General features: G+C 35.1%; 1 protein-coding gene across 1 annotated transcript in view; it reads right to left on the reverse strand.

Moving 5' to 3' along the window:
• CNOT4 (CCR4-NOT transcription complex subunit 4) overlaps positions 1-15,541 on the reverse strand; it is a 207,758-nt gene that overhangs the window by 92,009 nt on the left and 100,208 nt on the right. The window contains 1 exon segment of the mRNA XM_001367499.3: positions 12,547-12,814. Within this exon segment, the coding sequence (XP_001367536.2) occupies positions 12,547-12,720 (174 nt within the window). The 5' untranslated portion in view covers positions 12,721-12,814.

Here is a 15,541-nt window from a genome sequence, read left to right on the forward strand (position 1 = left end):
TAGAAGGCAGCTGGGGGTGGGGGTGGGGGTGGGGGGAGGTTCCCACAGTAAAGGTAAAGAGGATATATGTAAGAGATGTTTATGAAAGACATTATGAGAGTAACTTGACAGAACTCAGAAGGAGACTGGATATAGAGAAAGAAAGTGATGAGTCAAGGATGGCACCTGGATAGGTGGGAAGATTGTTGGTGTCCTAGACAATTATAGGGAAGTTTGGAAAAGGGGGTAGGAGGAAATTGGGAGAGAAGGGAGAAGAAGAGATAATGAGTTCAGTTCTGGATATGTTAAGTTTAAAATATCTGTTGGACATCCAGTTGAAAATATTCAATAGGCACCTGCATGTGTGAAACAGAAGATCAACAGAGATGTTAGAGATGAATAAATATATACAAAAATCATCAGCATAGAGACGATAAATAAATCCTTGACAGCTAAAGAAATCAACAAATGAAATAATACAGGAGAAGGAAAAAAAAAGGTCCCAAGATAGAACTTGGTGGGATATCCACAATTAGTGGGTATTAACTGGAAGAAAATCCAGCAAGGGAGGCTGAGCAGATTTGGTCATATAAGCAGAAAGACAACCAGGAGAGAATGGCGATATAAAAACCTAGAGAAGAGAGTATCAAGAAAAAGAGGATGATTGACAGTGTAAAAATATACAGAGATGATAGGAATGATGAAGACTGAGAAAAGGTCACTAGATTTGACGATTAAGAAATCATTGCTAACTTTGGAAAGAACAGTTTCGGCTGAATAAGGTCAGAAGGCTGACTATAGAAAGCTGATGGCATGTGGAAAGGAAGTCATGTCAGACTATAAAGAATGCCAAGCCAAAAAGTAGTGGTATTCTAAATAGTAGCAGTTGAAAAAGAAATAGGAAGTTAGGAAGGGAAATAGATTTACGCAAAAGATAATGAGTTCTGTACTGTATATGAAGTTTGAAATGTGTGTGGAATATCAAGGAGATATGTTTAACAGTGAATTGCATAGGGAATCACTAAAGCTTCTTGAAAAAGAGGAGTAACATGGTCACATCCATGATTTTGTGACATCAATTAACAGCTATGTGGACACCAAGTCAGAGATCTAGAGTCTACATATAAGACCAATTAGGAGAATATTGCAATAGTAAAAAAAAAAAGTCTAGACTAAGGTGGTTGTGGGATACAGAAAGCAGGTGATGAAGGCAATCAATGTTGAAGAGGTGACACTGACACGATTTAAGAAATAATTATAAATTAAAAATTGGCTGACAATGAAAAGGTAAGCACGGACCTCCAGATGGGAACTTAAGTGACTAAATAAATGGTAGTATTTGAAAAAGAAATAGGGAAGTTAGGAAGTAGAAGAATGTTTAGGCAAAAGGTAGTGAATTCTGTACTGGTTATGATGAGTTTAAAATGTTTATGAAATAATCAGGGAGATATTTTTAACAGAAAATTGAATATCCAGAACTAGAACTCAAGATGGATATGGGATATTGGATAGGTAGATTTGATGGTGACATGCATAGACATAATAACTGAATCCAAGGGAAATTGGATGATATCAGTAAGAAAAAAGATAAACAAAATGAAGACTAGAACCGAAAACTTGTATGACACCATAGAGGGCCAATATAGACAATGATAATATAAATAAAAAATGAGTAGTTTGATTTGAAAAGAGCCACAACAAAGCAATGTCATAAAAACTCAGAAAGAAGAGAGAATATCCAAGAGGCAAAGATTAAAGAGAAGTAAAGGGAGGGGAAAGTGGGGGGTGGGAGAGGGGGTGCATGCCAGAATATATAGAGTATCAGAGTATTTAAAGTACCAGGGATAGAGTTGGAAGGATCTGGGTTCAAATGTGAGCTCAGATACATCCTAGCTGTGTGACTCTGGGCAAGGCACTTTACCCCACATGCCTAGCCCCTGCCCTTCTGTCTTAGCGTTGTTTCTAAGACAAAATGTAAGAATTTAAAAATAAAAGGATGAGAACTGAGAAAAGATCTCTGAGGAAAATAAAGACAATACTGGTCACCTTGGTAAGAGAGGTTTAAGTTGAGAGGTAGAGACAGAAACCACACTACAAGAATTGGAAAAGCACATAGATGAGAACAAAGAAGCAAGCAATACAAATAGTTTTTTTCTATTTGGCAGTAACAATATATATATAGCAATAATAATATAAAACAATAGTTTGGGGGAATGGAAGGATCAAATAAAGAAAATTTTCAAAAGAATATTACTACAGATTTGGAAATTGCACATAAAGAGACCCAGTGACAATGAGAACAATCATTAGTTGAGAAATGATGGAAACCTCCTAGAAGACAGGAAGAGAGACTAAGTGGGGGATATTAACATGAAGAACAGGAAACATTTTGAGGATGGTGCCTATAACTTAGCTTTAATAAAAGATATCATCTAAGCATCCCACGGAGGTCTTTGTTACAAGTGTTTTCCAACTATTAGTCTTTTGTCTAATGTTGTAAGAAACCTGGTTCAACCAATGCTATAGGAAAAGGAAAAGTTAAAGGTGACATTTTACTTTTCTTCTTGCTCCTCTTTCACAGGACGTATGAAGCAAACTTGTCTTTCCCTTACCCTATCATTCTTTCCAACTTTTAAGTTCTTGTTTGCTCCCTTATAGAATTAGACACTTTTTTTTTCATAGCCAATTCAACTTTATAAAGAACTGGAATGAGTTGTTTCAAAAATAATCAGCAAAATTCTCAATCAACCAAGGTATTTTTAATATTCTAAAATTGTTCTAAATTTTCTAATCCAATGGTCCTCCTTAGTATGCTAGTGGGAGGTGGTCAAAGCTGTCCCTGGAATGGGATGCGTGTAAATCAGGTTGCTTAGTAACTGGCCTAACTTCTGCAGAATTCTCCAGGGACCCAGAAGTTGGGCCACTCATAATATTTACCATGGTTTGTTGGTTTCCAAAAGCTCTACTGTTTTGAAACAATTTTTTTTTATTTTAAAACTTTATTACAACTTAGTCCAAAGAATCTTATGACAAATATGACCAACGCAACTAACAGATTTGCATTAAGGAACTAGAATGTTAGGATTCTACCACAAAAGGGTTGAGTAACATTATGTATGTTCTCATTAAAAGCTATCCCATTTTAAGTTAATAGTTCCAACTTCCAAACCTATAATCCAAAAAACTTTTAATTACTCAAAAGAGTTCTGAGATTTAAAGATATCAAAAGGTGGAAGTTTACAAAGTCCTAAGAGTTAAGGTCAAAGTCAAGAGATTCAAATGCAAGAGGCAGTGGACAAATAGGGGAAGAAGATCCCAAAGTAAATAAAGTTCTAACTAGCGAGGACTTAATGTGTGTTATAAAAGAAAAAACTTAAAATTACTAAGGAGAATCTACAATTCCCAGCTAATGTAAAGTTTTGATGTACAATGAAGAGCACAGAATTATTTACCATCTGATCCTGAAATGAAATGTGGTATATGGTCAGATTCAAAAACTACATTAGCTGTTTCCTACTTAACAGTTTTTCTTTATTATGACAAAGGGTTTCTTTGTGAGCAGTGAGAGAGGGCAAGGTAGAAATAGCTTATAAATGACTACTAAAAGCTTTCAACTTGGTATTTCTATGATCAACTCTTCAGTTTGATAATGTAAGTCCAAGGAAAAAAAAAATTTTCTCTTCATGGATATATGCATATTATGGTTAATTTAACAAGGATATGTTTGTTTCAAAAAGCAAGAAACCGGGGGCAGCTAAGCAGATAGAGAGCCAGGTCTGGAGATGAAAGGTCTTACTTAGGTTCAAATGTGACCTCAAGTCAAGACCTCAATCCGTGTGCAACCCTGGTCAAGTCACTTGCCCCTCATTGCTTGGCCCTTACACAGACACTTAGTATCAATTCTAAGACAGAAGGTAAGGGTTAAAAAAAGGACTCTACACATCTGAAAGATGTGATAAAATACATATGATATTACTTTAGTTGTTTAAAACCACATTGTAAAAAGAGGGCTGGATTTGGATGCAAGAAGAACTAGTTTCAAATCTCATCTCAGACACTAGCTGTTTGACCCCAGGCAAGTTATTTAACCTCAATTACCCTCATTTTCCCCATTTGTAAAGAAAAGAAAATAATAGCATTTACTTCTCAAACTTGTCTCAAGACTGAAATGAGATAACATAAGTACAGTAGTGGGAAAACCTTAAAACACTATAAATGCTAGAAATTTGTTTTTAAAGACAAAAATCACAAACATTAATTCACTGATATAAATGCCCCTATTATTTGTCACAAATAACATGCCAGTTTTCTAAATGAGTTATTTCTCAAAAACCACATAAATCATCTCATAAGAATTCCCCTCCTTAAATCCCAAAAGTTTAATGCATAATCTAATTTTTTATTGATTCTAAAGGAACTCCCCCCCCAAATTTCTTTTTTAAGAATTAAAGGTCTCTCCCTTCCTCAAGATACTATATTGGAAAGAAGCTTTATCATTATCATTGTTCTATATAGTTAGACTAAGCAAGCTACATAAAACTACAGCAAACAAAAAAGAGCAGTGGAATAGAAACAGCAATGGAAAAGGCAGGAGTGTTGCTAGGTGACTCAGTGAATTGAGAGCCAGGCAGGAGATCTTAGATTCAAATCTGGCCTCAGACACAACCTAACTGTGTGACTCTCAGCAAGTCATTTAATCTCACTGCCCAGCCCTTGGAACCAATACAAAGTACTGATTCTAAGACCGAAGGTAAGGGTTAAAAAAAAGGGGAACAAGATGTTCAATCCTGAGTATTTCTGTTTTTAAAATGAAGGTGTTTAGCTGAGTGATTTCTAAGGTCCTTTCCCTCTTTAAAGTTCTAAACTATCAATAGCAAACTAGACAGTGGTTCTTTATATTCTTTGATCATTTAAGGCAGAAAATCAGTCAATACCATTCATAAATAAGCCTGAGAGGGCTATATGGTTATATCCATAAAACAAAATAAATTTTATTACTTTAGTATGAATTAGATACTAAATAGAAAGAATCACTGGTACAATTAGAAGTTGCCAAACATTTTATACATTCAACAAAATATTCTTAATTACACTGAGGTAGCAAAGAACTGAAAAGAAAACGTGCACTCACAGATGAATGAGTAAACAAAATGGGGCATTTAAATGTAATAGAACATCATTGTGGCATAAGAAATAACAAATATGAGAAATTTATGGAAACATAGGGAGTCTTGCATGAAGTGACATGTAGTTCAGTAGAAGAACAAAATGGACATTATAATGCAAATAAAGAACCCTAAAGTGAAACCAAACTCTAAATAACTGTAATGATATTTCCAACCCACCCTATCACCACTCCCATCCCTGAAGATCAGAAAGGAAAATTAGCTCCCTTCTCTAGGCAAATAAGCATTAGGGAGTAAGGACAGGGGCGTGGTAGAGAAAGAGATGCTCTAAGCAAAGAAAACTTATACCATATTAAGATAATCATTTTATCAACTATTTCTACTTCTTATTTTTCTTTATTAAAAAAAAAAGGAAATGACCAACGGTTTGAAGAGAGGAAGATATTCCTAAACTACTAATATAAGAACAAAAGGCATCAATAAAACCTATTTCATGAAAGAACTGCTAAAGGGGGAAGCTAGGTGGCCCAAAGGATTGAGAGCCAGGCCTAAAGAAGGGGGGGGGGGGTGTTCCTGGGTTCAAATCTGACCTCAGACACTTCCTATATGTGTGACCCTAGGCAAGACACTTAACCCCCATTGTCTAGCCCTTACATGATTCTAAGACAGAAGGTAAGGGTTGAGAGGGGAGAGGGAGGAGAGGGAGAGGGAAAATTGTTAAATAGAATATAAAATCTAAGCATTTTACATAAGTTGTTTAAAATACTGATAAAAATCAAGTCATTGAAGACTATCCTCTTCAACAGAACAATAAATCAACTTTTTGTAACCATGTTGAATATAGTAATCTCTGTCCACCCATCAAAAAAAATTAAGAAAAGACAGACCATCCTCTAAATCACTAATAAGAGGAATGTAAATGAAAATAACCTTGAGATTTCAACTTATATTCCATAAACTGCCAAAGATGACAAAAGATAGAAATAGCCAATGTTGGAAGAGCTATGGGAAGACATACATTAGAATATTGTTGGTGGAGCTAAGAATTAGTATAATTTTGGAAAGCAATTTGAAATTATGAAATTAAAATTACTAATACATTATATTCTTTGATCTAGAGATTCTACTATAAAAGTTAAACCCCAAAGAGATCATTGATAAGAACAAAATCCCAAATAACACCAAAAAATATATAGAAGCATTTTTTTGTGATAGACAAGAACTGGAAACGAAGTAGAAGTCCATCAATTGGGAAATCACTAAAGAAATTGTTTTATGTGAATGTGATAAATACTATGACATGAGAAATGATTACTGTGATACAAAAAAGCCTTGAAAAATCTACATGAACTGATAGAGTGAAGTAGAGCCAAGAAAATAATGTAAGTAACTACAATAATATAAAAGGAAGGAACAAGAACACACGTATATACACATACACATATCAAAAATGAATGATACAAATTATGGAGAACAAGCACGATTCAAAAGATATGAGAAACCATTCTCATTTTGCTTTTTTTGCAGATGTGGAAAGGTCCACAAGTATTGTACCGTGTACAAATTTTCAAACTTCCTCAATGCATTGATCAGTTTTACTGATTACTTCCTCTTCTTTTTTTTTAATTAAAAATATTATTTTTTATTTAGAATGGCTCTCTGGGAAGAGAAGAGGGAAAAGGGGGAAAAACTATTATGATGTAAAAAACAAATCAGTAAAAACACATTAAAAAAAACAACAACAACAACAGAGGAGGAAGAGGAGGAACCAGAGTAGAATAAGCTATATTTTCCAACACAGTCAATGTTAAATTGTTTTGCTTGACTATACTTGTTTGATTCAGGAACCTGATACAGTTAATGAGCAAGAAGCACTGAGACAAAAATAAAAAAGAGAGCATCAATAAAGCATTTTTAAAATATAGAAATCAAAGCCATACAGTTATATGAAAAAATGCCGTAAATCACTACTGATTAGACATGCAATCCAAAGCAGTTCTGAGGTATCTCATACCCATCAGCCTGACTAAAATGAAAAAAGGGCAAAATGACAAATGTTGGAGGGGGTGTGGAAAAATGAGGACACTAAAACACTATTGGTGAGACTATGAACTGATCCAACCATTGTTGAGAGCAATTTGGAATTACCCCCAGAGATTTATAAAACTATGCCATATCCTTAAACCTAGCCATCTCTTTCCGAAGGAGATCAGGGGAAAAGGGAAAGAACCCATCTAGTACAAAATATGTATAGCATTTCTCTTTGTGGTGGCAAAGAACAATAAATTGAAGGAATGACCATCAGTCGGGGAATGGCTAAACAATTACAGTATATGACTGTGATGTAATATTACCGGGCCATAAGAAACAATGAGGAGATTTATTTTAAAAGAACTTGGAAAGAACTACATGAACTAACAATTAGTGAAATAAGTAGTAATCAAGAACATCATACACAGTTACAGATTTAAAACTTGAAGAATAATTTGAGAATGTTACCTCCAGAGAATAAATTGAAAAACAGAAACATGAAAGACATCACTTAAAATGTACAAATCTGTCTTCTATGATGAGGGCAGGGGAGGGGAGAGAAGGGCTGAGATACTTGGGTCATAAAGACCTGAAAATTCAAATACCACCTCAGACAATCACTAGATGTGTGACTTGGTCAAGTTCCTTAATCTCTGTTTGCTGCAGTTTTTTCAACTGTAAAATGAGGTTATTAATAGCACCTATTACACAGGATTGTTCTGAAGATCAAATGAGATAATATTGGTAAAGCACTCAGCACATTGCCTGGTGCACAGTATATCTTTCCTTCACTACTTCCTTTCCTTTCATTTACACCATTACACAACAGCTCCTTCTTCTTTGGGGTTCACTTTATCAACCAATCATAACCAATCCAGGTCTTGGTCTTAATTGTTTACTGATATTCAGATTACTCACTATCATAACCTTCCTTATCAAAAGAATTCCATTTCTAGCTCATTCTTCCTCTCCAGCCTCTAACTTGTGGATGTGTGGGTGTGGGTCGTGGGTGTGTTTGTTCCTGTCCTTTCAAACATTTATGTCTCTCAATTCATCCATCTCTCCAAGACCTGCATCCTCTATCTACAAATCTTGTCTACAAAGCAGTGAATATTTTGTAGATTTCATCCTTACCCTTAATTTAATTATCATCCATAACTAAAACTACCTCCAAAGCTCTCTATCCTTTCCTCTCTTCTTCTGTCTTAATCTTAATCCTCTTCTTCATTTTCATGATCACTACCAATCTCTCTACCCTTTCTGTTCTTTCATCTCTTAACTACCATTCTTGCTCCAGACTCACTTTCTTCAAGAATGGACTCCATGACTGACCAACTGATTGATTCACTATTCTCTTCCCTCAAATTATTTGCCTCTTTGTACTTTGTTGGACACACTGCCAATTCCAACTTCATCCACTTTTTCCATTCCTCCTCAGAAGAAGATGAAAGAATTGCCAATTGAGTTCATTCCACATTTATGTGATCTAATCTCTACTTAGTTCTTTGTGCTGCACAGCAAACACCTTAGTTCTTTTAGGACTATCTCTTTTCTATATTTCTATAATAGCCATTTCAAAACTTCTTCTCTCATCCATCATATTCTACCTCTTTAAAGCTTCATTTCTTCCCTCTAAAGAACCTTACCTCTTGCTTTGAAAAGAGAGGTTTGCAAACTCATTCTCCTCTAATCCAACTCTTGTCCATCACATTCATTTCTAGTATCTGACCAAAAAGTGACCCTTCTTGCTAAAACCATCACACTCTATTTTTCCTTTTGGCCCCCTTTCTTCTAGTTTCTCTTTGCCTTTTGACTCATTTTTAGTCTCTATCCACTACCTCTTTCCCTAATGCAGAAGACATGTCCAAGTCTCCTTCTCTTTAAAAAAACTCAATGTAATCCTGACATTACTTCAAACTATTATGCTATAGCTCTTCTCCCTTTCATAGAAATGAAATTTCTCCTTATTTTCCAACAATTCAAGGGGAAATGTCTGTTTTCCTATCTTTCTAATTTAATCCCAGAATAAAATGTAAGTTTCTTCAGGGCATTCCCAGCACCAGTCACACAGGACATGTCTAAAATGTCCACCAAATTAACCACTGAGTGGTCATCATAAAATACCCACTGGAATGTCAGTATTCTAAAAAAAAAAAAGTAATCAGAAATAATGGAAGCCTTACAAGAGTAAAGCTCTTTTATTCTTATAAAAAGGAGAGGAAAACTCCAAGTAAATTGAGATAATCTGGATGGAATTTTTTATATAATTATACTCTGAATTAGGCGATTCTAGCAATATGGAAAAGGACGTGCTTAAGTTTATATCAAAATTCTCCTTTAAATATCTAGTTAATTCCAAACATGACCATGAAGATATTTTCACAATTATGTATTGTACCTGGAGAGTGAATTATAAGAAAAGAGAAAGGAAGATATTGTGTAACAGTTTATGCAACATCTAAGAAGATAAAACCATCTTCCCTAAACGATTTTTTATTTCAGATGCTTCTAAATCTGATCTAGCAGTTTACAAAGCTTATCATTTAGATTTATTAACATTTTATCAGAGAATTCCAGTTGATTAAATGATGTAGATAGTTGTCTATTAGAAAGTAATATCAGATTATGAATGAAACTCATCTTGATTAGATCACAAAAATACTTGGAAGATGACAGAACTAGAACTATGTGTCTTTACTAGATTCAGAAATATGCAAAAACCAGAAAATGTTTTTTTAAGACCATTATTCACCTTTACAACACTTTTTTAAAGCAATATAGTAAGATTTGAAAAAATTATCTCCAAGACACCTTCCAACACTAAAATTGTATGAGTTTCTGCAAGAAAAAACATGCTACCTTGTCAGCAAATATAGATAGATAGATAGATAGATAGATAGATAGATAGATAGATAGATAGATAGATAGATAGATAGATAGATAGATAGATAAATCCTTTATAGTTCCAATAAAGACATAATCAGAAAAGGGAAAAAAATATGGCTTACAAAAACCAAATTTAATGGTTATATAGTTTCTATTGAACCCAAGACAGAGACCTAAGTAAACAATCCAGCATTTTCCAAGTAAACAGCAGTGACTCTCTATGGGGGCTGCCTAGTAATGCCACAGACTGACTGACTGTTCTGCTGATTTTCCAAATAAGACAAACTTACTTTGATTTTTAAAAGCAATGGAAATAATTTTCACTCTCTTTTCCCTGCCAAAATTCTGTGAGGAATGAGGCAAAAAATCATTTATTAATGAGAAGTTGTAGACTGGAGAGTCAACCTAGTCCTTGTTGATGTGCTTTGCTAAAAGGAAATTTCCTCATAGTTCCCTGTATCAGTGAAATCAAAGTTCTGTGGCTCAAGTTTCTAAAGCAGCTTACTATTAAGGTAAGGGGAAAAAAAGAGGATGCATTAAGGTTCATTTATGGAAATAAAAAAATTAGTCAATAAACATTTATTAGGTATCTACTATGTACTAGACACTTTGCTAAGTGCTGGGGGATACAGAAAGGTATAAAAATCAGTCCCTGCCTTCAAGGAGTTTAAAATCTAATAGAGGAAACAATGTGCCAAAAAATTATATACAAAGTAAGCTACATGCAGGATAAACAAGAAGTAATTAACAGACACTAGAATTAAGAGGGGTTGGGGAAGGCATCTGGTGGAAGGTGGGATTTTAGAAGGGACTTAAAGGAGTCCAGAGAGGTCAGTATTCAGGGCAGAGGAAGAAGAGTATTCCAAGCATGAGGATAGCCAGAGAAAATGCCTAAAGCTAGGAGAGGGTGGGTCTTATTCACAGTCAGGAGGCTGTCACTGGATTGGAGAGTAAGATATAAGAACAATGAAGAGGTCTGAGGGGGATAGTTTATGGAAGTTTGTTGAATACCAAATAGAAGATTTTGCATTTTGTTCTAGAGGTAAATAAGGAACCACTGGAATCTACTGAGTTGGGGCAGGAGTTGGGGATTGGTGAAATGATCTAACATACAAGGTGGGAAACTAGCTAAATATTGGATGGATTAGAGAAGAGACTTGAGACAGGTATATTCATCAGCAAGCTACTACAATAATCAAGGAGTGAAGTGATAAGGGGACTGCAATAGAGTGACAACAGTGTCAGAGGAGAGAAGAGAGTGTATTAGAGAGATGTTGAAAAGGTGAAATCAGCAAGCCTTGACAAAAGCTTGGATATAGGAGGTGACAGATCCAGGATGATCTTCAATTAACATTTTCTTTGCCATTTTCCCCAACTGATTTTGCTTTCCACTAGTGATTACTTAAGTGACTAAATGACTACTTTATTCTTTCTCAAAGACTTCATTTCATAATACTACACGTCAAAAGATAAAGAGACTATTAAATCTATCAGGTTCAGGAGAATAAAATTCAATAATCTTTCTCAAACCTATTCTAACTAATGAAATTTTTAAATATCACTATGGTTTTTTTTTTTAATCCCAGAAAAGGGAAAGAAATTACTGGGTAGATCTCCAAAGTCCTTTAAAATTTGAGTTTTAAATGCAAATATTTCAATATGTACACGATTTTCAGTTATTACTCATTTATAATTTTCAAAGCACTTCCACAATCATTTAATCACCCTTAATAAATCATACATTATAATAAACCAAACAAGCACAAAAGTGGGTTGTTTTGAGGACTTCTAAGGCATCTTTTCTATCAAGAATTTAGAGCTTTATAAAAATCTAATACTACATTATTTTAGCAACTCTCAAAAGGGGTATAATTTAGGATTTTCTTATAAGCCAAAAAAACAAAAACAAAAACAAAACCCTTTTAATAGCCTCATGAATAAAGAAAACTTATCCTGATCTGAATCTTATCAGCAAAATATTTCAATACCAAAGCAAAAAATCCTTTATTAATAAGTCATTATATACTGTTCAATAGCTGGTTTGTATGACAATAAGAACAAGAGTAAGGATCTTAGTAATTATCTCTAACACTAGCCTAGTTTAGTATAGAAAAAGAGGACAAATGAAAGGAGAGAGAGTAAAGAGAAATACAGAAAACATTAAAAGAGAAGAGGAGAGAAAGGAAAGAGAAAGAAAGTTGAGAGGTAGTCATTAAAATAAAGTGTGTAACATCCTTCATTTTATTTATATGAGCAAATTGAAGCTCAAAGTTTAAGTGAGATGCCCAAAGTCACACAGCTATAGCTGGTTACAGAGCCAGGACCAGAAGTTGGATCTCCTAACTCCTAAAATACAGTATTATTTCTACTCACCCAGTATTGATTTAGGACTTATGCTGTTACTTTTAACTTCAGTTGAAGATAAATACAGATTCCCCTCCCACTCCCATGATCAAGATTGAGTTTACTAACTTGTTGATTCACCAACATGAAAAATGTAAGCAGTTACCAATACAATATGTACCTTTCTGCAAGCAGGACAAAGTCCATTCTCATCAGTGCGAATACGATGCCAACAGAAACGGCAAATTTGGTAGCCACAAGTGCAAGGGAAAAAGTTGATATCATCAATCTCTAAGGGCTCCATGCAAAGGGGGCATTCCACAGGGTCTTCCTTTGCATCAGGACTTCGAGACATCTTCACTTGTATACACAGCAGCAAAAAAAGTTTATAATAACTTAAGGGAGAAGGAAGGTCAGCACTGAAAATTAAAATGGAGCAATCTGAAGACCTGTGAGAAAATCAGAAAAAAAAAATTAATCACAAAAGTAAAACATTAAAAACTCTCATTTCATTTATCAAAGCAAGCTGTAGTTTTACAAAGTAAATTAGTTTGATAATTTTTGCATTTTGTGTAAGAATTGAAAGCATTTATGAAGACACCAGCATGAAATCTGAGATGAGAGATTCAATACAGGGTAACTGAGGGGTGGGGAGAGAGGGAATTGTCTCTGTAAAACTACTGAAAGAGGGCTAAGAAAACACTCAGCATTTCCTAACAAGATTTAAAGAATATACATGTACTATAATGACATATCTCCAGGGACAAGAGAAGGTGAATAGACATTTTCTGTCTTAAGTCTTATTCTTCAACCTCTCAATTATCTTACTTTATAGTAGGATTCTCCTGAGTGAAAAACAAAATATGTAATATACTTAAACACCAAATTAAATCCATAAACACATATCTTGTGTTCAACATAAAGTAGTTAACTTCTAAGATTCACTGCAACTACATTAAATGTTGAAAACTCAAATATGATAAAACAAGCAGATATGTATATGCCTTAAAATTTAACTGCTTACAATAAATATGCTTGGACATGTCAGTAAAAGCTAATGACCAACCACATTATTTCTGAGACACAAAACAGTGTTTACATTTTTAAAAAAAGTTATCCAATGGTTAGATGGTAAATCAAAAGAAATTGAGGAAATACCAAAATGTGAGAAACTTGCTTCTACTATCATCCAAAACATTTTTTTCTTTAAAGAAATGAATTGCAGATGATCTCAGAAGACTTTATGAGAGTAAAACATGTTTCCCATCTGTGGGCAAAGATAACATGCTAGAGCCATGATGGCGAACCTATGACACACATATCAGCACTGACATGCATGGCCATTTTCGATGACACGCATTCACATATGGGCTCTGTATGCCTCGGAGCCGGGGAGCCTCGCACCCACAGCCATGGTCATGCCCCAGACTGGCCCAGGAGGAGGGCTGCTCCACACGCCGGTGTGGGGGTGAGGAGGAGCAAGTAGCTGCCAGACTGCTAGGGCAGGCAGGCTGGCAGGTGGCAGCTGCTGCTCTCATGGCACCCCCATGGCGACCCTGGGACAGCCAGCTGGGGAGGGATGGAGTGGGGCCAGGTCAAGTGTGAAAGACTGGGAGGGGCATCAGCCTACGTGCAACGGAGGAGTGCCTAGAACCCATTACCAGACACTTTTAGCACCCTGAAAAATATAGCAGTGGCTTTACTCACAATTTTTCCCTCTATGTACTTTTGTGAGACCTAATTCTCAGCGTTAAATATTATCAAAACCAAAAAAAAGAAACAGATCGACAGATGAAGTTAGTAGTGCTTGCTTGGGCTTAAAGTGTACAAAATACCAACCCTCAATTGAAGATTTAGCCAATGAAATTCAGCAACAAAAAAGTCAAGAATTCTCCTAGCTGTGTGACCCTGGGCAAGTCACTTGACCCCCATTGCCTAGCCCTTACCACTCTTCTGCCTTGGAGCCAACTGACTCCAAGACGGAAGGGTTTAAAAAAAAAAAAAGAATTCCCCCTCTCCTTCACTTATCTTAGTTCACAGAACCCCACACAAGTTAAATAATATCAAGACCTACAAAAGAAACTGACTGACAGATGAACAAAGAAGTCACTACTTAAATAATTAGTTTTTGGGTTTAAATATAGTTATATATTACAATTAATACATTTTTGTTATTTAAACTATAAATATCATGAAATTGTGGTGTTTTTTTCTCAGTGACACACCACCCAAGTTATGCTCTGCTTTTTGGCAAATTCTGACCAAACTCAAAAGGTTGCCCATCACTGTGCTAGAGGCACAAAACTGATGCATAAAATTGTGGTCAATGTCTTTAATTGTTTTGTTTGATAATATTTATTTATAAGGAGGGGGTGGAGAGAAAAGACTAGTAATCAATGGAAAGTGAGAGTGATATTAAAAAATAGGATTCAATAAGATATTTTTAAAAAAGGAAGTTAACTTCCCAGGTAACAGGCAGCTAGGCTACACAATGGATAAAGTAATAGGCTTAGAATCCGGAAGATCATCTTCTTGAGTTCACATCTGCCTTTAGACACTTACTAGATGTGGGACCCTGGGGAAGTCACCCAACCTCATTTGCCTCCATTTCCTAATCTAATTCCATATCCTAATGAGCTGGAGAAGGAAATGGCAAACCAATCTAGTTATCTTTGCCAAGAAAACCCCAAACAGAGTCATGAAGAGGTGGACATTACAGAAAACTACTGAACAAAACAAAAAGTTGTTAACAGCATATTGGTAATATACTTTATGGAAAAATCTGAATTAAAGTTCTGGTTTTATCAATGAACTGAAATATATTTATCTTTTCCTTTTAGCAACAGTCTAAGCTATTACATGTAGATCACAGAACCAAATCTAAGCTTAAATGACAGAAAATTGTATTATTTATACTTATTTGGGGCTGATATGAGACACCTCGAATCTACTTCTGAGAGAAAGTCAGTCTACAAGCTCCTCTAGCTTTTGTAAGTCTGAGCTAAAATCCCATATTTTACAGGAAGACTTTCTGATGGTTCAATTCTAGGGCCTTTCCTAAATTGCTTGTTCCCAATTTATTCTATGTATCAGTTTGACCACACACATCGTCATTTTCCTGTTACTTCCCAAATTTGATTGTGAGTTCTTTAAGGGCAGCGGCTATCTTGTCTTTT

This window comes from Monodelphis domestica, chromosome 5, assembly GCF_027887165.1.
Source record: "Monodelphis domestica isolate mMonDom1 chromosome 5, mMonDom1.pri, whole genome shotgun sequence".
NCBI classification, from domain to species: domain Eukaryota; kingdom Metazoa; phylum Chordata; class Mammalia; order Didelphimorphia; family Didelphidae; genus Monodelphis; species Monodelphis domestica.